General features: G+C 41.8%; 1 protein-coding gene across 1 annotated transcript in view; it reads right to left on the bottom strand.

Moving 5' to 3' along the window:
• LOC308093495 (A-type potassium channel modulatory protein DPP6-like) overlaps window positions 1-26,571 on the bottom strand; it is a gene marked incomplete at both ends in the record, with an annotated part of 74,841 nt that overhangs the window by 26,852 nt on the left and 21,418 nt on the right. Inside the window, 2 exons of the mRNA XM_080439832.1 lie at window positions 3,261-3,359; window positions 5,348-5,462. Coding sequence (XP_080295958.1) covers window positions 3,261-3,359; window positions 5,348-5,462 — 214 coding nt within the window. The remainder of the gene's footprint in view (window positions 1-3,260; window positions 3,360-5,347; window positions 5,463-26,571) is intronic.

Here is a 26,571-nt window from a genome sequence, read left to right as displayed (position 1 = left end):
TTGACATTCCATACTGTTTGCCTGTAACTGGTTTAAAAAATGTGTGGGACGGGCCTATTTCTAACCAAAAACACCATGGACATATCATGAAGGCAACATCCAATCAACCCCACCTCCACAAGCACTTTCACTTCTGCCCATAGGGGACGCCACACATGTGAAAAGTTGCACCGTATAGTATGTCGTTATAAGGCTAGTCAAAAGGTGTTCATCTTTGCACTGTTTGTGGACTGTTAAAAATTGTTGGCCTATATCCAGGTTTACCACCTTTGGCAAATTCAAATGAAATTAGTTTTTAGAGTGACAATGCGTAAATGGAAAATGTACATTTTACAGAGAACTCTTATCCTATGCATACAGGTCATTAACACTACAGATGTCCTTTGATAACAATTACTTAATAGGATGTCCTGAAAAGTAATCCCATCCGAATAGGGTTTCAAGATCTGGGCATTCCACCGCTCTTCTGTGCCTAGTGCCTGCACCTCCTGGGATCTAGCATGAAAACTGACCTTGCAAGAGAGATGTAGGCTGGTTTTGCAATGTTAGTACAAGTACACATAAAGGTGGAGGTGAAACTTTGTTCCCCTCTGTGTGAGCCTGTGGGAGTGAACGTAATTGTGAGCTCTGCCAAATTACTGCCAAGCCAGGCAGGTGATCAAAGCGCGACAGGGATCAATTATGCATTACTGTGAATGAAGCCCACAAAATATTGATGAGGGGGAACTGGAGTACAAGGTTGTCCCATTGGATTTTTTTTATTTATCAGAAGGTCATTAGCACAAAACTGAGGCTGACACCATTAATTTAACATGGACAAGAAACAATGGCACACAGTGAAAAGCTGTGGGGTTTTGTCCAGGGCTGAGAACATTCTTGTCACGTCTCTGCAGCTGGATGAAGGACACAGTGACACAGGTCCTGAAGTGATTACATGTTAACTCTTTGACTGCGGACGACGCGATAACGCGTCAAGTGCTACTTTGTCCAGTTGGCCGTCGACGCGCTCGACGCGCTGGACGCGCGTTCATTGTTTAATCTCTGATTGCGCTATGCTGCTTAATATTCAATGTTATTCTCGAGTTCCACTTACTTCACGGACATCTGCATCCGGTTTCATGACCTGGATTCCGTTTCCGGTTTTTGATTCTTTTCCCCAGTCATTTTCGTCCAAAATAGGTAAATAAACGGTCTTTCACACGGTATGACGGACAAACGGACAGTTTCTCTTCTATGATCTATGGTCTGGGTGACGATCAGTCATCGCCGTCGTGTATCACAACGTAATTTTGGCGATCAAAACAATCTGGGAGGACGTCACATCCGTTTTCATGTGTTTCCCTGCCTAATCTATCAAGAAGGGTGAGAGAGTCCCAACGACCTGATCAAGCAGTCATGTGCTGCTCTCTAGTGGCGGACTTGTGCTGGGTCTTTATATTATGTGCCCTTAAATTATTTTCATGAGAAAAATTCAAAATATAAAAATAAAAAAACACGAAAATTGCTGGCACTGGGGGAGTACTTTATGAAAATACTCTGGCAGTCAAAGAGTTAATATATAGCACTAATGTGAATCTTCTGGCATGTTCATCATGCACACTAGATAGAACAAAAAGGGCAAATGTAAATTCACATAAAGCATATGGGGTGGATATGAGGAAAAGGCTGGTTTTATGCTATTTGAGTGGCAGATGTGTGCTGGGCAGTGAGACCACATGGACCAGTGCGCATGCATACTTCACAAGTTTGTGCAAGTCAATGTATGCATGTGTGTGATGATAGCCTCGCGTAGCCAGACTATATCACTGCGTGGATATGAGCATGGTGCTTCTATGAGGACGTTTTATTTTCCAAGGGGCGGGATCTCCCATATTTGAATACTGGGCCCTGATTGGTCACCCCAGACTTCGGGAGCAGGAAATGGATTCACTACGGAGCGGTGCCAGACCCAAATCGCAGAGGGCAATTATTTTTTAGCACTGGCAGATTCGTCTGGTCAAAGGCTATGTGTGTGAGTCTTGTTGTGTTGTGTTGAATGATAAACTATTGCTCATGAGGTTAATTATCTTGGCCCATCTGCTTTGGGCAATTGACCTACCCTTTATAATTAGCCTTCTGTTATTCATACTAGCAATGTTTGGCTGTTTTTTAACAACAAATAAACTTTCTACAGTGCCAAATGTTGTCAAGAACATTCACAACACAATAATGCTTTTGAGCATTACATAACATGCAAATTGCACATTTAAACTGCAAAAATTACAAGTTGTCATTTTTAAAGCTGGAATGCAGCCGCACGCTGTATGCAAATCACAGAACCTGGCTGTGACATGGGTTAAAATATGGCCCATGACCTGTCACATGTCTTGTCCTCCTCCCCTCTCCCCTGCTTTCAAATAAGACAGCAATGTCAGGCATACTGTATATCTATAACAAAACATTGTATTGCTATTTTCTAGATTATTCATGAAAAATCTTAATAACTTTCTCTTAGTCTTATTCTATAAACACACGACACACCTCTCTAACACCACAGGGCACTCCGTCAGCTGATCTGACATTCATGAGCTTAACTACTTAAAACACTTGTTATGTCATGTTAAAGAGACCATAGCAAATCCACTAGTGCATCTACTCCATTAAAACCCCCTCACCGTGAGATGAGTGCAAATTATACAATATCTATACACCACGTTGTGGTGGATGCAAGATACTGACTGGAGCCTTGGTATGAGGTCTCTTTTTTGGTAGTGTACACAACTATTTGTTTTATTGCTGGCGCTCGGTGGCTCAACTGGTAGCCATTCGGTGGCTCAACTGGTACCATTAAGGCTCAGTCCTTGCTTGAGGCTCTTTGCTGCATATCCTATCCCATCTCTCTCTCTCTGACTGTTGGCCTAACTATCCGAACAAACATTTATTTTCAAAAATCTTAATAAAAAAAGACAGGAAAAAATTAACTTCATAGTTATGATTGGTTAGATGAGCCTGTATACAGCTACACAATGTTGAAACTATGTCTGGGATTCATTTGCGAGAGATTAACCATGGCAGTGGTGTGGACCAAATTTGTCACTGCTACAGTATGAAAGTGAATATCCGCAAGACAAGTAAGCGTGCATGACACTCAATTTAGCTCCAAAGATGATGTCCTGTTCAAACGAATGAATAGTAAAGATCAGCATGTGTCTGTGTAATGTTGCTTGTTTGACATGAGAGGTGGATGCTAAAACACAAACTCAAAATTGTCCAGGTCTTACCACTGAGCCATTTGGCATCTGGGTCATGGATGTGAAGGTCTAGTCCGAATACGTCCTCCACAGTCACTTTCTTCTTGAAGGCAAGACTGTCATCTTCGCCTGCCAAGTATGTCACCAGAAGGGGAAATAAAATGAACACAATTAATTTGGCATATTCTGGTTCATAACACATTACATTCAAATTCTGGATTATTGTGAAGTAAGTCTTGTTGTCCTGTCGAAAAACAAATCTGAAGATATAGGGCTCTAATTTCGCCGGAGCCTTACCCGTTGGCATTAGCCGTTACCCGTGAATTACGCACAAGGGAGCTGGCACTGTCCCTAAACGGTATCTTGCGGCCAGTCTCCCAGACTGTGTTTTTTGGTGAAAACGAGCCACATTCAACTGCCGATAACAACAGAACGGACGATCGTGGTTAAAGGTTTTTGTTCTGATAGAAGAGACCCCCCCACCCCCCCCAGACAGCTTTCATTTACATCCGTGTCCACATCGTGGGTCTCCGTGGATCGTCAAAATAAGGTCAAAACGCTGGCAGTGGCGGATGAATTAATTAATAAATACCTGGCAGTGAATGTGTTAAAGGCAATGGCATCTGGCACGGTGATTGGTTTTATTATTGTAACGCCCAAACCACAACTATGCATAATGTAACGGGTAGTGCAGGTGTTTTAGGTTATAAGGCTGGTGTCCGAAAATAGCATATTTTTCACGGGAACGCCCACCTGCGCAATGCTAAATCCCCAAATAGGGTATTTAGCCACTCTTGGCTAAAATAGGGCCCATAATGTATTTCCTTTACTCCAACAAGGTGAGATCTTCATTTCTAAAGGAGGAACATTTAGAGATGCCTAATCTTTAAATGAATCCTTCTTTCATGAACATGTCTCTCTTGTCGGGGGGGGGGGGGGGGGGGGTCACAGCATCACACAAAGATGCATCACACAAAGATGTCCCCCAGCTTTTGACTATTATGTGACTTCCTGTCCTTGGAGATAACACTTGCAGGAACTCGAACTCTCTAGCGCTCGGGTGCTGCAATTTACAAATGAGGATGAGTGAGGTGTTTGACCCAAGACAATGCTCTATTGATCTCGGAGCACCAATTCACATCCTCCTGCCTTCTGTCTTTATTCAGCAGAGGAGGGAGAACTCCCTGTGTCCCAAAACTCAAAATGAGATCTGATGTTGACAGCTGAACAGCAGGGGCTGCAGAGAACAGAAGCACTGGTGTAAGTTAGCGTGGATGGGGGTGGAATAGACAGAGACATGATGCAAGCCCTTTCACTGTTTCCCAGTACCACACAGTTACAGGAGAGAGCCACTAGACACAAGATGGAAGGTTGATTGGTTGACAGCAAATCTTTGGTTTAAATCTGACTATGTTGACAGACTTTTCAGTTGGTGCCACAATATCAGGAGCCATGGTGTGTGTGTGTGTGTGTGTGTGTGTGTGTGTGTGTGTGTGTGTGTGTGTGTGTGTGTGTGTGTGTGTGTGTGTGTGTGTGTGTGTGTGTGTGTGTGTGTGTGTGTGTGTGTGTGTGTGTGTGTGTGTGTGTGTGTGTGTATAAAAACAAGAAACCGTTTTTGCCATAGACTGCAGTTTTAAGGGGGAAAGCCAATTTCCACCTGAAGGAAAATGGCATCTCTGATGCTGTGCCAATTTGACAAAAGACTGGAGCTATTACTGCATTATCATTTCCATTAAACAGGCCTGAATGGCATTACACATTAAAAGGCCCCATTACCTAGCGAGAAGATGACCTTGTCTCTCTGAAAAACCAATATGCAATCTCCAACCAGACAAACTTTGCTGTCTACTTATGAAAACTTATGAAAAAAGGTTACAAAAAAAAATTACCTATCTGTGCTACAATGCAAATAGCTTTAATTTGCTTTTGAGCCTCGCTGTAAAGCAAAAATGTAGTCAGTTACAGATTATTATTTACCTGCATATAATTGTAATCAGTAAGGTAATAAATACTATAATCAGATTACTTTAAGTAACCTGTGGATTACAAATTATGTTATTAGGTTACTGTTTACAGTACGTGTGCGTGTGCGTGTGTGTGTGTGTGTATGTACGTACGAGGGGTCAGCAGAATGACTGAGGTGACGATCAATGAACAGATGCCGATGATGACCAGCAGGGCAATGGCTATTCCCTTCCAATTTCGCTGAGTCGGGATACTGCCCACCAGGTCCTGAAAACACACACAAACATGTTCATATAGTACACTTATAAACACGCATGCACGCTCACGTGCACACACACACACGCACGCGCACACACACACACACACACACACACACACACACACACACACACACACACACACACACACACACACACACACACACACACACACACACATTTTAACAATTTATTCATGTCCACATAAAGGAGAGCACACAATTAAACAAATATGAACACAGGACCATCCACCATCGTGCACGCAGCACACATATATTGTTTACAATCGGGTGCTCGTCGTGGAGTCTGCAGCTGTAAACAGCATAGCGTTACAAACGGTGAGATCTCTGGCACTCAACGTCACTTTTTTTAATAAAACTCTGGCACCGAATGTGTTAAAGGTGCAGTTAAGGTTACATTCACAACATCATGGCATATGTCTGCTATCAATGCATTGAATGGGGAAATAGGCGAGTTTATTAGACCTTTGAATGGGCGAAATAGGTGACCTACTACCTACCCGTGATTTATCAGACCATTCATTCAGGAGCTACTGACCTACTTGGAGGCGGAGCAGTCCCCACAACAATATTTACGATTCTGTGCCTATCGGTACATAACTCGAACGGCGCTGAGTAGGCACAGGCGAACGTCACACCGTTCAGGACGGCAACTCGGTCGCCTTAGCTCCCTCGGTGGTCCTTCACGGGGTGACAGTTCGCCTGTGACTGCGCGCCTCCGTCATGGTCCGAAACCAAAACCGAAACCTAAACTGAACTATTTAAGTCATGTCCGTTGGTAGGTTAGTATGTCTTGATAACACCCAATGAATGGTCTGATAAATCGCGGGTAGGTAAGTAGGTCGCCTATTTCGCCCATTCAAAGGTCTAATAAACTCGCCTATTTCCCCATTCAATGCATTGATAGCATTCAAATCAGGTGGTCTGAGATGGTATGTGGAAGTGGTTGGTAATGGTATTTAATGACGATGGTCATAAAAGCTTCTTCTAGGCTAGGGTCGAAGGTGCTGGCTATCTCTAATACAGACACTTCTCTGGACTCTTCATCAACCACAACAACATCTGGTGTATCAGCTGACACACACACACACACACACACACACACACACACACACACACACACACACACACACACACACACACACACACACACACACACACACACACACACACACACAATGAAACAAATATTCAAAGTGCAGTTAAGGTCACGATCACAAAATCATGGTATATGTCTTCATGATACAATACGCATGTCACTCAGTACTCTATGGGTATAAGTAACAGCGTCTCTGCCATATGTGGTGGCTCCAATTATAGCAGAGATAGCACAATACTTTGCCAGCCTTTTTGTCTCCTTTTTGGGCATCCCAAGTTGTTGAAACCCTCTAACGACCAGTCTGTGGGTTTGACCTAGGCTGCCAAATATAAAAACAAATAGTCTGCACCTATAGCCCAGCTCTGAGATGGTATGTGGGTATTTAATGGCCATGGTCATAAAAGCTTCTAGGCTAGGGTCAAAGGTGCTGGCTATCTCTAATACAGACACTTCTCTGGACTCTTCATCAACCACAACAACATCTGGTGTATCAGCTGTCAAAGACACAAACACACACACACACACACACACACACACACACACACACACACACACACACACACACACACACACACACACACACACACACACACACACACACACACACACACACACACACACACACACACACACACACACACACACACACACAGAACAAAACAGAATATCCTACAGTTTAACAAAATGCTTTCAGTTTCAACATGAAAAAACAGTACTTGTAATTGGTAGGTAGGATGGAATATTTGTTTGTTCTGAATTCATAAGATTGTACAATATATATATACTGTATTTGTAAATTCTAGCGGCAAAACATTTTGTTACTTTGTTTCTCTGTATAGACAGATGTTCTTTGTGCCGTGCCGTTGCGGTATGGTGTAGTGATAAAGAGATGAACTGGCCAGAGGATGGATCATTCACCCTCAGATATAGGAAGTGGATAACTACCCAGTCATGTGTACAATAACGCTGCAGCCTTTGGCTGCTTCCCGCGGTTCGTGCATGATGGTACCCTGCCGCTATGCCTGATAGCCAGAGTGCAGGGCCTGGGGTTCCACGCGAAGAAAACAGGCAAAAAGTGAGCCGTATAATGAGCTTCTCGCCTAGCACAGCTCAGCAGATGGTAGATGGCTAATCAGCGTCATTATTCGAAACACATCAACTGCACTATCTGCATGACATACAACACATTTCACCCATGGAGGTACGATTGGAGCTTCCTGAGGCTTGCCCTGCCGACTTGAAGGCTATGGCTCTATTAGCGATACAGCTTGAGCTTGGATTAGTTGGATCCCATTTAGGTTATTTGCAGGCAGGGGGGGGCACAATTTCTCTGAAGACACAAAGGACTCTAATATACTGTTAAAGGTACTCTAAGTGATATTTTTCTGTATTCCCTTGTAATCATTGCTATAGTGTGTGTGTGTTCAGTAACAGGGGTCTCCCTGTCTCTCCAACTCTTTAGTAAATACAAAATACATGTTCAGGTCGGGATACCAATTTCATCCACCCAGGAAAGAGATTTCATGCAGGTACAGGATAAACAAGTGAAATTGGAATGATTAAATAAATAAATGAGCAGACAAAATAGGAATTGGAATACTATAAAATTGAAAAAGTCCAAATTGAAAAGAGATCTGGGAGACCCCTGTTACTGAACAAACACTCTATAGCAACTAATATAAGAATACAGAGCTTTAACCTAAAACAAAACAAAAACAAAGAATGTAAATTTGACCACCTTTAAGTTGTGAGTTTGTGAGTTATACTTAGTCGTGTGCAGGTGTCGTGGACTGAAAATAGCTACAAGCTCACAATGTGCCGCACTTGTGACAGTGAGCAGATAGTAGATTAGCTATTTTCGGTGCGCGACACGGTACGCAAGCAAATCAGGCCTTTACATGTAGTGGTGATGAGACCGGAGTGTGGTAAAGGCCAAAGGTTATGTATCATGAATGCAATCAGGCGGCATTCTGGTCTCATTAGCATCACATAATCAGCCTTCTCCAACAGAGTGGCCTCTGCTTCGTTCACACACACACGCACACGCACACGCACACACACAAATAAGGAATGAGTCACTCATAGTGAGTCTGGAAGGTGTCTGTATTTCGTATTGATCCCGAGCAGTTGATTGTGTTGTTACCAATTAGGTGCAGACATGGCGGTCTCTATCTACACAGCCAGACCAAAGCCCACACAACACTGTCATGGACTACGAAGCAAACTAATGAGGTGTGCGTGCGTGCGCGACGCGTGCATGCGTGGTGTGGTGTGCTGTGCTGGCTTTATAGAATAGGACACAGCCTTGTGGTGGCTGCAATTCCTCAAAATAGAACACATTGAATTTAAATTGTATGAGAATCAAAATGAAATGTATTTGAAAAATGTGTGCTTACACCCAAAGACACATGCACTCTCTGCATGCACACTCCGTTCGCACCCACTGTGTCCATGTGCTCGCCCTCTCAGCTGAGCAAATCAATACCAAAGGCAGTGAGTGTACCTAGAAAAATAGCAACCACATCAATAAGTTGATTCATTGCTGCAGAGGTATCGTCTTCATATAAAAAAAAGGATTTGAAGATAAGGATATGGAGTTGTATATGTGCAGGATATTAATCTCTTTCATCACATCCTAATAGAAAAGCCACCCGCCACTGTCTCTCTCCATGTGACATCGGCAATATCTGCGGACCTCTGACCACAGCAAAGACAGACTTGCGAGGTGGTATGACAGCTTTAGAGATAAACACCCTGTATCTGCATGTCCCGTTCATTCTACGAGTCATTTCTCATTTTAAATCGACATCAAAGATGGCAAGCGCTTGAGTGAGGATGATAACAGCCAAATACAGCCAGTATCGTTTCCCCGACACTGCACTGCACTGCAAGGGAAGTCTTTAATATTACATGGGTGAGGATTGAAATTTTGCAGAGTCGAGTAGAAGTATCCAGTTCCGTTCCTCTTGAACTTGACTAAAGAGCACTGATCCATAAATGTGTGAGCTGGCTCTGTGCCACATAATGCTGGCGAACCTCTCCACCTCACCACTTACTAGACTCCAATCTTGAGTAAATATATTCCCAGCCTCTGCTCCTCCCCTCATGTATTCCATGTGCTCATTGGGTTGTTCAAATTAAGCAGTGGGTTGGACTGCAAGTCCTAGAAAGTATAATGACTTCAGAATCACCCTAGTTTCTGAATTTTAAATACATGTCCCATAGGCTCTGTGGGCTAATCTGGGCTGCAGAAATGTATGATGACGTGGAGCACCGTCAGCAACCCCCAGACACCCAGTTATTCAGAGATTTAGGGTGCTTACCACCAAAAAAAATCGATGAATTCTGTGGGTTGACTGTGGGAAAGCATGTGCACGCTTACACGTGCAGATATTTGTGTTTCTGTTCTGTTCAACTTTATTGTCACAGATTTACAGGTGTAAAACAAGTCGTACAAGCTCCGTGTCCCAGTTGCAATTTTGTCTGCTCACTTCTTTGCGTCATCACTTCCAATTTCACGTGTTAATCCTGTATCCCGTATGAGTTCTCTCTGTCTTCCAACTTACACAACCCTGGGTACGGTATAGGCAACTTTAAACCCGGTGGAGATATGCGCTCCGAGGTAGCACCACTTTCTAGTTTGTCATGCAACCTGTGAATAAGTGAGTGGGGGCCAACAGAGCCATCAGAACAATATCCTGGCAGCTACCACTGCCATTTGCACTGCCCACTTCCTCCTCCTACTATCAGCTTAAACCATTCAATCCGGGAACGCATCTGTGTCATTCTAGATTTTAGCTATAGCCATTATTTTATATTTTGGCTATTAAAAAATTGCAGATATACAAGCTCATAGCTATGGGTGCTATGATCTTGTAGATCAGCTATTTTGGAAAAATCGTGAACATTTGTGCAAATCTTTGAATATATATTGTTTTAAACTAAAATCTTTCCTTCTGGGGGGGTCCCTGGAACACAATATTTTGAGATGGAGATGCTATTTATGGCCAAATACATATAATTTTGGGGGTCCTTGACATGAAAAGGTTTGAGAACCACTGATATTATAGCAACATACAGTTTTCAGAAAATTGTCAGTATTTAGAAGACATTTGTGGATGTGTTCCCGGATTGAAAGGGTTAAGCTACGCGGTTCCTTTGCGGTGACAATGTGCAGATTTACAGCACAGTGTGTCCACACTGTCACCACACAAAAGTGAGTTGCACTGTTTGTTGGCTATAAATACAGTATATGGCCTGTAGAGTTGGACTATCAAAAAACATTATAATGTAGGCTACCTGATGCCCCATGCAATGTTACAGACAGCAGTTATAGCTTTCATTGGAAAAATAATTCATGATAAGCCAAGGCAAGGGTCACACTTTCTGGTCACACAATATTATTCTATAAGTCAAATCCACTGTTTCAGTTGGTTTATACCCTTTTACGTTAAATCAAATACCTAAAAAATACTTTGAATGCCCACTTTTTCTTTTTTAGCCGCAACTACGCTAGTATAAGCTGTAAGGTCAATCGGCATTAGATCATCAGGCTGGTCGGTTGGTCAATATTTTTCAAACACACACCATGGGCTTATCATGAATTATTTTTCCAATGAAAGCCTGCTGGCTGTAACATTGCATGGGGCACATGAATTGTGCACATTGTTTAGACAGATGCTAGGTTCTTGGTTTACCTGGGATCCTAGTTTCTTGAGGCACTACACCGTCTCTCTGCATTCTATATCCAGTATGTGATTACTTTGCTTATTGTAAATCGCTCTGGATAAGAGCGTCTGCTAAATGCCTAAATTGTAAGTTGCGCATCATACGGAAAGTCTATAGCGGAGACATCCATAAATAAAAATAGGATTATTTCATTGTCATTAAAAATAGCTAAATTAGCTATGGACATGGACACATTTAATTTCTCCATGTCTCCAATTGTCCCTTTTCTAACCACTGTTACCCATTAAGACTTGAGATACGATTCTACAAATGTCTTCTAAATCCCCAAAAACTGTTTTCTGAAACACTTATGTTGTATAATATCAGTGGTTCTCAAACTTTTTCAAGTCATGTCAAGACCCCCACTACATATGAACCTGGCAACTTCTCCATTACATTTTATAACAAACTGAACTTTAGGTATTCCCAGAAGGCTGATGCATCCAAAGAAAGCCTGCCCTCTATACTTAGTCAAGTTGACCTGATTACTGTAGCTCTGTAATTGGTGTGCTTTTTTTTCCATCTACACCAAATCTTTGCCAAAAATAGCTCTTTGGTGAATGTTCCCCCCAGAATAAGGGGCTGGCTTCAAATGGTGAAAGTAGCAAAAGTGTTTCACAGCTAAAGGAAATAAGGACCCCATACACCAGTGTTTCAACGAAATACAGGACGAAACAGGTACAAAGCCTCATGTAAGCCCGACCACTTGGGTCTGGCAAAAAAAACACTTTTTTTTAAGTGAGCTTCCATCACTGTGATGACCACTGTGATGACCACACCGCCCACTTCACACTGGGTGTGATTTTTGCAAGTATAATATAGAGTGTGGGCGTGCACGCGTGGGAGGGTCTCAGCTTTTGTAAGATGTAAGAACGGGGAGCTCAAGGAAACAAGGTTGTGAATCACTGCCGTACACCGCATTTTGACGTGGTTATATGATGCTGAATGTCTACATTAAGCCATCTCCTTGCGTTAGTCTGTGTGAAGAGCATGGATGCATGCATGTGCAGAGGCTGATAGCAATAAAAGCTAAGCTCCATCAATAAATGAGCAGTGGAGCCATTTTAACCTGTTGTTCTCTTCAGACACCACACCAATAACAAAGCCTATGCATTTCCATGTTGCTTTATGTCCGTCTGCTGGACTTCTCTGGGTTGAAAGGCCCACAGGGGCTAAACAGTTAAATCTTTCAATCCATTTGTTGCTATTTTCATTCTATTTCCAGACAAAGAGGCAATAAGAATGAGTCATCCTTTAAGAACAAGCCCCCTTTATTCTCTCTTTCCTCTCCTTCTCATGCTGTCTGTCTCTCTCCCTGTCTCCTTCCCCCTCTCTCTCTCTCTCTCTCTCTCTCTCTCTCTCTCTCTCCTTCTCTCTCGCTCTCTCCTTCTTTCTTTCTCTCTCTCTCTCTCTCTCTCCTTCTCTCTCGCTCTCTCCAGTCTCCATCTCTATCTCTCTCCCTCCCACTTTCTCTTTGTCTAACCATCTCTCTTTCTCCCTGCTTGCTGGTGGAGTGTGAAATGGATCTCTCCGAGCAGCACCTGGTTTCCAAGGGAACCAAGAGAGTCATTGGAGTCAGATGTGCAGTGGGGACATAGGAGGCGTGGGATGGGGGTGTGTGGGGTGGTGAAGGGGGGTGTGGGGTGGACTAATATTACTGCTGACAGCAGCATGGGGATGTTATGTCTTATATCCCAAATAAGAACCGTTACACAGTGTACTCTTTATCCTAGTTGGTTTATTTTTAAACAGAAAAGTATTGCTTCCGTTGGAACAGATTAGTGCAGCTTCTCCTGTGCAACATTCCTCTGGCCAATCAAAACACTTGAACCACGCTGACCTACAACTTAATCAGTTATCAGTCATTAGCAGAACCAGCCTACATGCAGCCTGTATGCTGTTGCAATAATAACTTGTGTGAAATAATGCACACTTTACCAAATACACTACACTCCTCCCCCCAAATCAGTTCCTGCCCTTTATAGACTCAACCTATCAGGGGCCTGAAATGTATCTTAGGTCTACTAAGCTAAACCAGCTCAGTGGCCTTGTGGTTAGAGTGTCTGCCCTGAGACTGGGAGGTCGGGGTTCGATCCCCGGCCGGGTCATACCAAAGACTCTAATAATGGGACCCAGTGCCACCCTGCTTGGCACTCAGCATCAAGGGTTGGATTGGGGTAAGTCCCTGCGTCATACTAGCGTCATGTCCAGGGGGTATACTTGTACATCAAGTTGCCTCCCGCTAAGGAAACAGGAGATAGCCTCCTGCCCTATGGGCCTCAGGGCTCGGCAAGGCTTACTACTAAGCTAAGCCCTTTCCTCATCATCATCTGGACAAAGTTGTGTTGAAATCCTCTGGTCGACACGGCCACCCAACCTTGCCCTGACAATCAATCAACCAAATACTGCGCATGTGATGTGACACAGTGACAGGAACTATTGTCTCTTCCAATGATGCCAGGAGCCATTCTTTTCTCCTTACCTTCCCCCATACAGCTTGACCAAAACCTTCTGCTGAGAGCTGCACCCTCTGGGTTGAAGTGTTCTCACATAGTTTCGGAAAAGTTAGGCTGCACCAGTGACAGCCTGGTGCTCAGCTGATGTCCCAGAAACAGTTCTGCACGTACTTTATTACCCATCATGCTATAGGGAGAACGGGGTGTGCTTCTGTAAACAAACAGAGAATTCTGAATACAGAACTGCATGGTGATGTTCATATTCCAGGAAAGAGAAAAAGATCCACACACCATCTTTAGCAGGGCATAATTAACTTTACGCTTTCTTAAACATTTTTGGGAGCATAAAGACGGTGTGCTTTTCCTCTTTCCAGTGCAGCCTGTGTGATCCAGCACCCGTCGATATATTTTGGATGTGTGTGCACCTCTTGGGACTGCATTTGATGTTCAGAGTCAACACATCTTCATATTCTGCACTAGATGGTCTGCAGCGCCTTTAGATGCTGGGTGACACGGAGCTGAGCAAATGGTTTTCACCACATTATTCTATGGGAGGTCCTGAAATGTGTGTCTGAAAATGGGGCCCATTATGGGTAGACTATCGTACATGATGCAAAGAAGCCCCTCACAACCTCCACAGTTTTCTCTGCCACTGTTAACACCACTTCAAGCCACTTAAGAGTAGCTGGCAATCAATACCATAAACCTGTGTTTCCCTTTTTACACAAAATCGACATGCACTCTTTGCCATGGTAACGCTGCCAAAGGAGTAATGGAGCATTTGCTGCACATTCAATTGACGCACTTGACAATTGCGGACAAGGGCATTCTTTAGGGTGTAACCACCCTATAGAACCCCACAATACACCAATGAGTTTCCACTGATAGTTCAGTTTGTCTCACCCAGTAGGGTTTTAGTTCGACATCAGTTACATGTTAGGGTATAGAATTTCACTTTATAAAAAATGGCATCACTCTTTCTTTAGATATTTTTTGGTTTTCTTCTGCCTTATGTCGATGATTGGCAGGAAACCGGGAGAGAGTTGGTGAGTGACACACAGCTAAGGTTGTGATTGCTCTCATCATCTAACTCGAGGTGCTGATAAGCCCGTGTCAAACACAGCTTAGCTTCCCTCAGTTAGCTTTGAAAACAAATCTTGTGTTTTTGTGATGAATCAAAATAAGACAGTTCCTTTGTAATCGGCACACAAAACGTGGCAATTCCCTCATGCACAATATGCACCCGTGGTGAAGAATAAAACAACCTAGGCACCCTTCAGCACCATGGACAGCGAAGCTTTGACAAAACACAGGCAATCCAAGTGTTAAGCCATGGTGAATAGAAATGTAGGCTTTGGTTTTTTAATAGAGTAAGTTTGTCTTTTTCCTAATGAGTTCGTCTCTCTTGGGAACGAGATAATATTTAGGGAAAAAATTCACCTACTTTTTCCCCCCTTCATATCATCTCGTTCCCACGAATTCGGATCTCGTAGGGTCGTGGAGATAATATTAAGGGGAAATAAAACTATATTTCTGGGTTGTAAGACCAGGAGGGCAGGGCAACGAGTTCTCTCGTAGTTGGAGCCAAACTGGTCGATGTCTTGAAGGTCTAATCTTGCAGATAGAGTCTCAGTGGGATATTTATTGATGCTTCGTGTCTTAGGTAGTTGATGTCTCTGGATATTGTGGATGGATCTGATCTAACCCGGCGATTCCTTTGTGTGGGCACAAAAGTGACACAGACGGGTACAACGGGTACTCTGACAAAGCCCCCGACACTATGACTCAGACTATTGGTCGGATTGGCGGTGCGACGTAGGTGTGAGGGCTGCGTAGTGGCCAGAACCTCTAGTAATCAAAATATTCTTTCCAAAAACATTTTCACACTTTTTATTTATCTTACCCTAACCCACTTATAAAAAAACTTTCACCAACTTTTTCCCCCTGTTCCCTTGAAAAACTTTACCAACACATCCCTTTAGGGGCACCGTACAGCAGCCCATAAGAACACATAGTACATCTATCTGTCACAGGCGGATAGAGCATCCGTGACTAAAAACAAAAAAACTGTAGTTTAAAAATATAGATTTTCTAAATTAGGTGTATTTTCTTGATTGCCATCGAACCTCTGGCTGAGGCTATTAGAACAGACATTAATGGCATTAGGATTGCAGCAATAAGCACTCGGGTGGCGCAATGGATGGGCTTAGGTGCCTGCTCACCACCGAGGAGGTTGTGGGTACCGTAGTGCATCCGGCTTATCAATACGAACACATTTGGCCTTGCAGCAAACGTCTAAATTGTGAAAGGTAGATGATAGAACTGCTGTGTCATTAGTGTTAGAAGCTTAAAAATATATAAATATATAGTTATATATAGTCTTCCTATAATTTGACAAACCTCTGTAGTGCGTGGGTGCATGGTGTCGTGGTGAGGCCAAAATTGTTCTGCCCAGTTCTCCTCAGTGGCTGGAGCAATTGATCTGAATTTGCACACAAAATCTCAGCTGTTTATTAGCGTTTTTGTGTTCGTTGGCTCCCGGGTTGCCAGATCATGTGTGCATATCCCCCCACGGGTATGGTCTAGTATATATAAGTTATAATATATAAGTATATAATATATAAGTTACATGACAGTAATGATATTACCCAATTTGCAAAAGTATTGCATAACATAGCCATGAAAGTAATAACATTATGCAACTCATTACTGTGTAACACGTTGTCAATAGTAGAAGAGAGGATGCCCGCAACACTCCAAATTAGATAACAGAAACACATCCATTGCTCTGCCTGGGTGAGGTAAATAAAACTATGTGAAAAGGACATTTATTGAGTGCTCGCTGTCTTCTTCTTACCTTGTCATTGGCAGCCTATGCTGTAGCAATAATAATGTGTGCATTTTACTAAATACACGACAGGGTAGAACATGACTGGGGCAGGGACCTCACAGACCAGGAGACAAGGCTCAACACTCACTAAATAGGACATCCAAAAGGGAGACATTGGAAGAAAAGGGAAACTCTAGCCGGGGAGCTGGCTAGGGGTGTTGTTGTTTACTGGCCCAGAGATATCAGACATTCATCATACGATCTATAGGGCAGTTGTTCCCCAAATCAGTCTGTGTGTAGGGTCAAACATGAGCAAAAGGGTGACATTTGAAGAAAAGGAAAACTTTAGCCGGAGGGCTGGGTAGGGGTGTTGTTTACTGGCCCAGAGATTTCAGACACTCATCATACAATCTATAAGCCTATTGTTCCCCAGTCACAGTCTTTGTAGGGTCAAACATAAGGGGGAAGCAGAGCACTCTGGACACAGAGGTAAACTTTTCCCCTGGAAGGTCATCAATAAATCATGGGCATTAACGAGTCAGATTAAGAATTCATGCCAGGTGGGTATTGGATCAGGATTGCAGGGCACCTTTCTGTCTCTGTGTTCAGGCTCCCTTTTGTTCTGGCTGGAAATGCAGCCAGTGTTGAAATTGATTGAGGCCTGAGTGTAGACAATTAGCCCATGTGTCAGGAGGCTAGTGGAGGCAAAATGGTCTTTAAATAAGACACTGCTGTGAAAACTTCTAGATGATGATGATGAGAGAGCAGCCCTGATATGGAACACGGTGCAAAAGGGAACAGAAAAAGATCAGCACAAATCAAAGCTTTGAGCTGTATCTAGCCTGACGAGACAGAGAGAGCTGCTCACACAGTTTAATGAACTGTTGACTATATGTCAGGCAACTAGCGTCACTCGCAAACAAACAACCACAACTTCACGAAACCCTCCCACACAGCTCCCAACTGACTTTGAACAACTCTAAAAAGCCTAGTAAAATAGGGTTGATCATCAGCATGTTTAAAAGTCTCTCCCTCTAACCCTGCTTTAACCAAATTTACAGTGAAAGAACATTCCAAAGCTGTCATACTGCTGTGAGACATTAGGGAGCTAGTGAGAGGAGAACAAGTGCATTGTGTTGTTCGTCCATCGCTACAGGCCAAAACTCCTTTAAATGATTCAGAGAACTGCCTTTTATTCCATTTTATGATTTTACTTTGGAATCAATAATTCAATATCTGTTGTATTTCCTGCCAGGCGGCAGATGCCTACATAATCTTCTGCTCTGCTATTGGGGGTCAGTGTGTTCCATACAATAAGCTTTGATACTACATACTGTACAAACAGAAGTCAGAACAGCACTCTTAAATGGAAACTTTGCAAATGTTCAACCTAAATCCCATTGTTCTTATGTGAGAAAATCAATAATATAATACATAGACATATAATGCCCTATATCTTCTCTGTATTTCTCCACAAAACAATGACCTCAAATGTTCACATCACCTTACATTCACGTACATTCTGTGTGCTCCTTACATTAAAGGACGATATAATTGGTCCTCACTTATACTCATAATAACATGGCACAATTTTTGTCTACCCAGTCTGTGTGTCGGAAAGTTAGCATGCTATAATAGAAGCCATTGTTCTCCCGTTAATAAAAATAAAAATAATAACTGGGGAAAAGATCATTGCCGTTTCTACAGGTCGATTTTGTCTAAAAGACAAAATGTGTTGCAGAATTCACCTGCAGAGCAGATTCGAGCATTTGTAGAAACAAAATACACAAACTGATGGATTACAAGTTTGCAGCGTCGATCTACACATTTTTGAGTATTTTTTCTGAGACTACATAATTTATTCTTTGTTGTGACTACAAATGCCATGTGTAGATTGCAGTGTACGAGCGCTCAAGTTTACAAGCTCTCACATTTTTCAATGTCCCCTGCTTTGTGTGACTTCAAATTCAGATTATGTGAGTGTGAAAGACAGATTAGAGATAGCAAATTCCCACCTACACCTGTCCGGATTGCATATTACGAGTGCTCAAATCAAATCTATGCTCACGAATTATGCAACATATCTATCTCCATACTTTTATATACGGCTAGACTCAGAGCCATGCCATTTAGCCATAGTCATATACATTTAAGCAGTTTAAAACATAATCAGACCCAGTCGGTCAAGGCAGAAGAAGCAAAGTATTAAAGGGTTATTTCACTTCTTCTTCTTTTTTTTTTGTCATTTTATCGTCTACTCAGGCTTTTGGGAGCACCCCGGACAGTTTTTAAGTTGCTTGATTCAGTATTTAGATATTTGATATCCATTCTATCAGACACGCCCCCTTCCTATACAAACCCATTGTAACTTCAAACTCCATTTTAACCATGTTAGATTCACCGGAAACACCCATCCTTGGTTCTGGTGACTGATATTGTCCTTCTAATACGTGAGGAGACCGTGCTTTTTTTGGAAAATGAAAACAATTAAATACAATAAAAAACACGGCCCCCTCACGTATTAGGAGGGCAGGATGAGTCACCAGAACCAAAGACGGGTGTTTTTGATGAATCTAGATCTAAATGTTAAAAATGGAGTTTGAAGTTATAATGGGTTTGAATAGGAAGGGGGCGTGTCTGATAAAATGAATATCAAATATCTAAATACTGAATCAAGCAACTTAAAAGCTGTCTGGGGGGCTCACAAAAGTAGACGATAAAAATGAAAATGAAATATCCCTTTAATGCATTTTTCATCTGCAATCACATCCCTGAATTTCCACTTGAAATGTCATCTCAAGAGAGGAAACCTCTGTGAAATGAGATAGCATTGTCTGTTTGCTAGAGTGACTGCAATTAGCAGATGGGCCTTTTGAATATAATTGAAAGTGTATTGATTTCCTGGGTGACCTTTCCCAAAGCTAATTGTTTGAGGGACCACGCAAAACAGATGGAGAGGAAATGCAGCACCATTTCTACAGAATATCAAATTATTTGGTGTATATACATACATTGTAAGATCATTAGTGAGGAAACTATGAGGGGAAGAGTGCCATAAAAACATCAAATGTGGAATATGAGACATACAGATGGGCAGTTGGACAGAAAAATTAACCAGATGGCTGTCAGGCCATTGCAAGACTGTTGCAGAATATGAGTCAGCGATGTGTACATATTGGAATACATTTTTACATTATTAATAGCGCATGTCATTGTTAACACACAAAAAAAGACAAGGCCGAGAAAAACAAACTCCACAGCACAGAAAAGATGACTTCAGAGAGTGTGAATCACAGCTTGCCTCTGGACTAAACTACAATGTTTTTTCATCATCTGAGGAACAATACACCTACACCTCCTTGTATTACAAGGCACTGATGCTACCATGGATAGGATCCTAAAATGATGAGACATGAGAGTGCATCATTTGGGGAGGATCGATTAGTTTTTCTTTATCCATTTAATCCATTGAGACCTGGAACGCATCTGTGTCATTTTTTGATTTTGAGCTAAAAAGCATTATTTTACAGTTTGGCCATTCAAAAATAGCAGATCTATAAGCTCATAGCGCGGCACCGAGTGCCGCGCTACGAGCTTGTATATCTGCTATTTTTGAAAAATCATGAAAATGTGTGCGAATCTTTGAATATATATATTCTTTTAAAGCGAACATTTTTAACTCAAATCTTTGCTTCTGGGGGTTCCCATGGAACGATGATTTTTTAGATGGGGGTCGGTGGCCAAATACATATAATTTTGGGGGTCCTTGACATGAAAAAGTTTGAGCACCACTGACAGAGGTAACAACACTGCAGAGCGCAAGACCCTGATGCTAGACAGGAGGGTGTGGAGGGCAGCGATTCAGGAGTTCCGAGTTGGTGTTGGCTAGTCTGCACTCTCACATCGCATGAAGTAAAGTATATACATTGACGTTTGAAAAGGTTTGGTCATGCCTTCAGGGTTAGCTTAAGGCATGATGATAAGGAAGCACTGCTGTTAATGGTTTATTTATGTGTGTGTGTGTGTGTGTGTGTGTGTGTGTGTGTGTGTGTGTGTGTGTGTGTGTGTGTGTGTGTGTGTGTGTGTGTGTGTGTGTGTGTGTGTGTGTGTGTGTGTGTGTGTGTGTGTGTGCGCGCGCATGGCAGCAGTTCGTTTTTCAGTACTTTCTCTCTGTCTCTGTCTCTGTCTACCTATACTTTCAGTATTTGTCCATTTGAAAGCACAACAGCAGCTCCCAGGGAGGATCATCCAAACTTTTTTGACAGAACAGCTTGACAATGACAACAGTGGGGTTCTAAAAATAAATCTACCAAATGTTGATCACATGCAATTATCGGCACAGCTCTGCCGCCAGCTATCACTGATTTATGGAATTTCCTTTCTTGGTGATTTTGCAGAATGTTTGGGATCCCCATTCGAGAGGTTAGAGAGGGCATTGTTACTTGCTGTCAGAATATCGTATTTCTAGTAAGGACATACCAACGTGCACAACGTGATCAAATTGTTCTTATAAAGGGCTCTGGGGTTAGCCAACATCACCATAGAAACTAGGATAAAAAATACTGGAAGAGTGTGTTTCGTAAACCAGGCTCAGAACAATAAAAGGAACGTAAAATGGTTCTGTCTGTTTGCACATTTCTTTTACAGATCAGGAAAAAGGCAAATCTTTTCAAGTGAAGAAGTATTGTGAATAACAATGAGTGGTAATAAATAAAGCTATGCCATACCTTTTTATTTACAAATGTGAACTCACGTCATACCTTTATTTACTTGTGTTGCAGTGTTGAGTGTTGTGACTCATTATCTGTAGGCCTATATATTGTAAGCTATCCGTTCAGATTTTAACACTCACTTTATTCTCAGCTTTTAAAAATGTGGTCCTGTTATCAGGATGGAAATTCATATTTATATTGATAGTTGGCGCTAGTTTTCTGTGCCGTCCACACCCATTTGATGAAATGTATATTTCCCCAGACATACAATATCAGGAGATCGCTGATCATCTGGCTACATAAGACTAAGGTGAACTAACCGTCAACATGCACTGCTTTGCTGCATTGAGCAGAACCCACACCTACCGTATAGCGATTGTGCAATTTCCACCCAAAGTCGACAATTAATCAAGGTTTAATTATTTATTTTCACAGCCCTAATATCAACTGCAATCTCGCTCTCTATGCTCCAGTGTCTTCGTCTTTGTACTTCCTTATATAAATGTATGAATGACACACAGAAATAAACTGAGTTTACACTAAAAATATTCAAAGGCTGCATTCAAGACCCAAAGAAGAGATCTGCAGTATCTCAAGCAACTGAGGACAGCTAAAGCCTATAACTTATACATCATATGACTGTCACTCCCTGAAAGACAGAGACAATGAACAACAAAACAACAAACAAGAGATGACAAGTTGTAGCTAGTGATATAAGGTTAATAACATATTAGCAAGAAGTCTTGTCCAAGCTTGTCATCACCTTCAAACATTGCTTTATTTTGGTCAGACAAACATCATTTTCTGTGCAGAAGGCTATCACCCCAACAAGAGATCAACCTTTTCTTGATTCTCAGATGTTGAGCAGGCGCTAGGCACAACATTAAAGATGCACTGAACAGTCCAGGGGCACTTTTCAACAATCCTATGCAAATAGACTTACTATTGCCAAGATGTTCTGACTTTCTATTTGCATATCTGTTTGGAAACAAGATTTTTTTTTTCCTGCAAAACACTCCTCTACGAAATTAAATGTCTCTGCCAGGAACTCTGCAGAAGTGGAAAATATAATACATCTTCAAAGTCAGACACAAGGACTGCATGTCATTTACAGAAGCATTGCATAAGCCTACATAGACTACTTCAAAATACAACATGACAATTTGTCTCACAACCAATAACTAATTTGGAAACAAAGAGCTCTGGTCAGCTCAACACAGCCCAAAAATACATAGGCATGCATGCACGCACGCACGCACGCACACACCGTGTGCACACACACACACACACACACACACACACACACACACACACACACACACAAACCCCCAACCAGAGTATACACGCACACCGCACAGGTATGCAATGTCGCCAGCTGAGGTAGTACATTAAAAGTTCATTAATCAATCAATTATTAAAAGTTCAAAAGTTGTGTCATGTCCACAATATAGGGTTCGTTTTTTGACTGTCACGACACAATAATAGCCCACTGCACGTAGCCTAATAATAATAAACCAGCCTAATGTAAATGTAGATATATAAACAGCTCGATAAAAATGTGTGCCGTTCAACAAAGCAATTACAGGTATAGGGCACCAAAAAAAAGCCGATATAAAATGTAGTGGAATTTTTTGCTTTTAATAATTCGGTAAATGACGTCTATATGCTACTTAATTCTTGGTATATAATTGTTTCCTAGGCAATTTATAGGAGACAATAACATTTTCGGAATGCTTCGCATCAAACAATTACTTTTTCATCACTTCTTCTCACAGCAATAAAGGCTACATCCTATGGCTGTTATAGATTGTATGGAGTCCTACCTGCTCCTCCTGAGCCACTTTATCCGGCCCGTTCTGCTCGGAACTCATGGTAAATATATGAGGCGGAGAGAGTACTGTCTGCTGATATGACCGCTGACTGTGCAGTATGACACTAAACTCACCGGCGACGCGGATCAAGAATGAGAGAGAGAGAGAGAGAGAGAGAGAGAGAGAGAGAGAGAGAGAGAGAGAGAGAGAGAGAGAGAGAGAGAGAGAGAGAGAGAGAGAGAGAGAGAGAGACACAGATAAGATGGGGAGGCGGGAGGCGGGAGGGGAGGGGGTCCGTCTAATCGAACACGTGTGCCAGCATCCCCATTAAAGCCTCATTTATACTTAGTTGAATACGTGTCGGTGTCGGGCTCAGTTGAATAGCATATCTACAAGCTCACAAAGCGTCAGGAATGTCACGCGTTGTGAGCTTGTATATCTGCTATTTTAATTACTGCATGCAACACGCAACTAAGTATAAATCAGGATTTTAGCCTATACATATCTGGATATTCCGTAGTTTATAGGCAGAGAGAGAGAGAAGGAGAGAGAGAGAGAGAGAGAGAAAGAGGGAGAGGGAGAGGGTGAGGGTGAGGGAGAGGGAGAGGGAGAGAGAGAGAGGGGGGGGGGGGCTTCTAATCGAACACGTGTGCCAGCAGCATCCCCATTAGCCTGTAGGCTACCTAACGTATATCCGTAGTTTAATAAACTGACCAAGAAAACAATACTGTATGATTTTCAGTGGTGGAAAGTAACTAAGTACATTTACTCAAGTACTGTACTTAAGTACAAATTTGAGGAAGTTTTACTTTACTGGATTGTTTTTAATTTTCAGTTTACTTCTACTCCACTACAACTCAGAGGCAAATAGTGTACTTTTTACTCCACTACAATTATTTTTAAACTTTAGTTACTAGTTACAGTATACTTTTTAGATTTTTATCATTATTACAAAACATGTTGCTTGAGCTTGTAGATCTGCTATTTTCAAAATATGTCTATACATTTTGAACACTTGTGCAATGGGACATTCTGTATAATGAGTACTTTTACTTTTGGCACTTTAAGTACATTTTGATGCCAACACTTTTGTACTTTTACTCAAGTAAATTTAGAATTACGGACTTTTACTTGTAACAGAGTATTTCTACATTGCCGTATTGATACTTTTACTTAAGTAAAACATGTGAGTACTTTTCCCACCACTGCAGCATCCCCATCATTAACTTACATATCTGGATATTCCGTATAGTTTAATAAACTGACGGAGAAAACAATACTGTATGATTTTCGCTGGTGCTGTAACTGTAACCTACAGTATACCCTGTCTCTGTGTTCTTTGCTGTGGGTGGTCCCAACCAACCCCAGGCTCACTTATTCGGTCTGCTACTGACAAACCTCATGGGTTATAGTTGAAACTAAACCATACCGTATTAAAGCCACCATCAGCAACTTTTAAGAAGTTTTTAACGAGTCTTGAACGAAGGCGGTGAGAGAAATTATCTTCGACTCTGCTTATGGCGGAGCTGAGCTCCCAATTTGACTGTCAAAGTGATGCGTTCTATACTGAAAGATTAAAGACCCTTGCATCATTTCGACAATGCTACATTACATAACAAATCAGTTGTTTAACCAGCTGTCAGAGCAGACTGCTTAACAGTAAAAGCTAGCTTATTCATTTCTTATTAACTGAGGTTTTCCCCCACATTGTTGTTGTCATAAAGTGCATTTTATAATAGGCATAGCCTAACTGATGATGTGCTCCTGTAGCTGTGAGATGCAGCTACAGCTAAATAAATCAAGCTAACACAGCAGAACAGAGTCAGATTTGTCATGGTACAAATAGTTAGACGGCTAACTTGTTAAACTGTCTATTTCTTTCAAACTTTGTTCCCCTGTAGTCTAAACACAAAATGTGATAGCATTGTGTTTTTGTTGTTATTTTTGCACAATGCAACAGAGAGCTCAAGGTTTGTCCTTCAACCTGGAACTATATTTAGCATTTCCAGTCTACCCTTCTCACTGTTCAGCTGTAGAGATGTGAGCAGCTGATATTACAGCTAAGATCACTCACTTCAACTCTGTCACTGCGGAGTGCGGACACCCCTATCATCATTACTGGCGTTCCATTACATAGGGAATGGAAGCAAGGATCAATGTAAGACTCAAATAAACAGTCTTGGTTAGATCATGGTCATTCTGTGACATTTCCTTGCTGAAATTTCAATATGCTGAGAATCATGTACAAAATTGATAATTTAGGCATTTAGCAGACGCTCTTAACCACAAGTGCAACATCAGAGTAAGCAGAGTAAGCATGAACCCTATTGTCAAGAAACAACAGGGTAAATAATCCACATCAGTAGAGAACTAATCGAGAACAGTGTTGTGCCTCAAATAAAAGATACCAGGTAAACATGAGGCCCAGCATCATTCTAAACAACATCTAAATCACATTCTTAGCATAATATGTAGGCTAGTCTAGAAAAACTAATATAAATAACTTAAACATGTGAAGAAGTATCCAGCATATATCTGCATAGTAAACTAGTATCTATAGAAAAGGTGACAAGTGGGGATACAATGATATACTTGTTGTACTGCGTAGTTAATAGCTACAAGAACAGAAGAGATGCTTTAAGTAGCCTATGAGTCGAGGCACCCACACAGAGTACATCCACCCCAGCGTGTTCCTATCAGCTTTAAAACAAAAGGGCTCCTTCTGCCCTGGCAGTTGAAAAGCCATGCTTACAGTCCTCCCTCCCACATAGAACAGAAATAGTTCCCACTCCTGACAAAACATTGTTTTGCAGCAATATCTGGCTAGCTGTATCTCTGTATGTAGAAATGTGTGTCACATTTCTGTGTGCACACGATCCACATTCTTGTTAGCACAGCTTGTCTACCTATTTGTATTGCATGCAGTGCTCTTCTGTTGTGGAGAATGTTCAGCCAAAAGTCAGGGTCTCCATAGAGCTCCTGGCCTTTTGAACCAGTCATCTGTTAGAGGGAACTTGCCTCTGGGAGCCATAATGAGGCTGTTACAGACTGACAGAGAGGACAAAATATTTATGAAGATGCTGCGAGTTCTGTACATTGTTTTCCCTGAGTTTAACTCTGAATGTAAAGATGGACTTGTTGATGATTGATGATTGATTTACAGGTCCATTTTTACACTGTTGACTCAAGTTAAATTAACATTCATTACAGTGTAGCCTACTGGCATAGGATCATTTTCTTGGCACTATAGATTTGACTGTGTGTACTAATCATTGCAGAAGCTGGACGAAAGCTCCAGATGCAAATAATTAAGTAAATAAGTATCTTTAAAGTTTGACTGGTAGTGTAATACAACCTGGTCATTTAAAAATGTCATGATTTGGAAGATGAGCTCATCAATTAACAAACACTGTAAAATTATCATCCTCATCATCATCATCATCATTTAAACTACCACATATAT

Source organism: Gymnoscopelus braueri, assembly GCF_963280865.1.
Source record: "Gymnoscopelus braueri genome assembly, chromosome: 10".
In the NCBI taxonomy this organism is placed as follows: Eukaryota; Metazoa; Chordata; class Actinopteri; order Myctophiformes; family Myctophidae; genus Gymnoscopelus; species Gymnoscopelus braueri.
The sequence above is the reverse complement of the archived record's forward strand: the minus strand, read 5'-3'. Positions and strand labels throughout refer to the sequence as shown.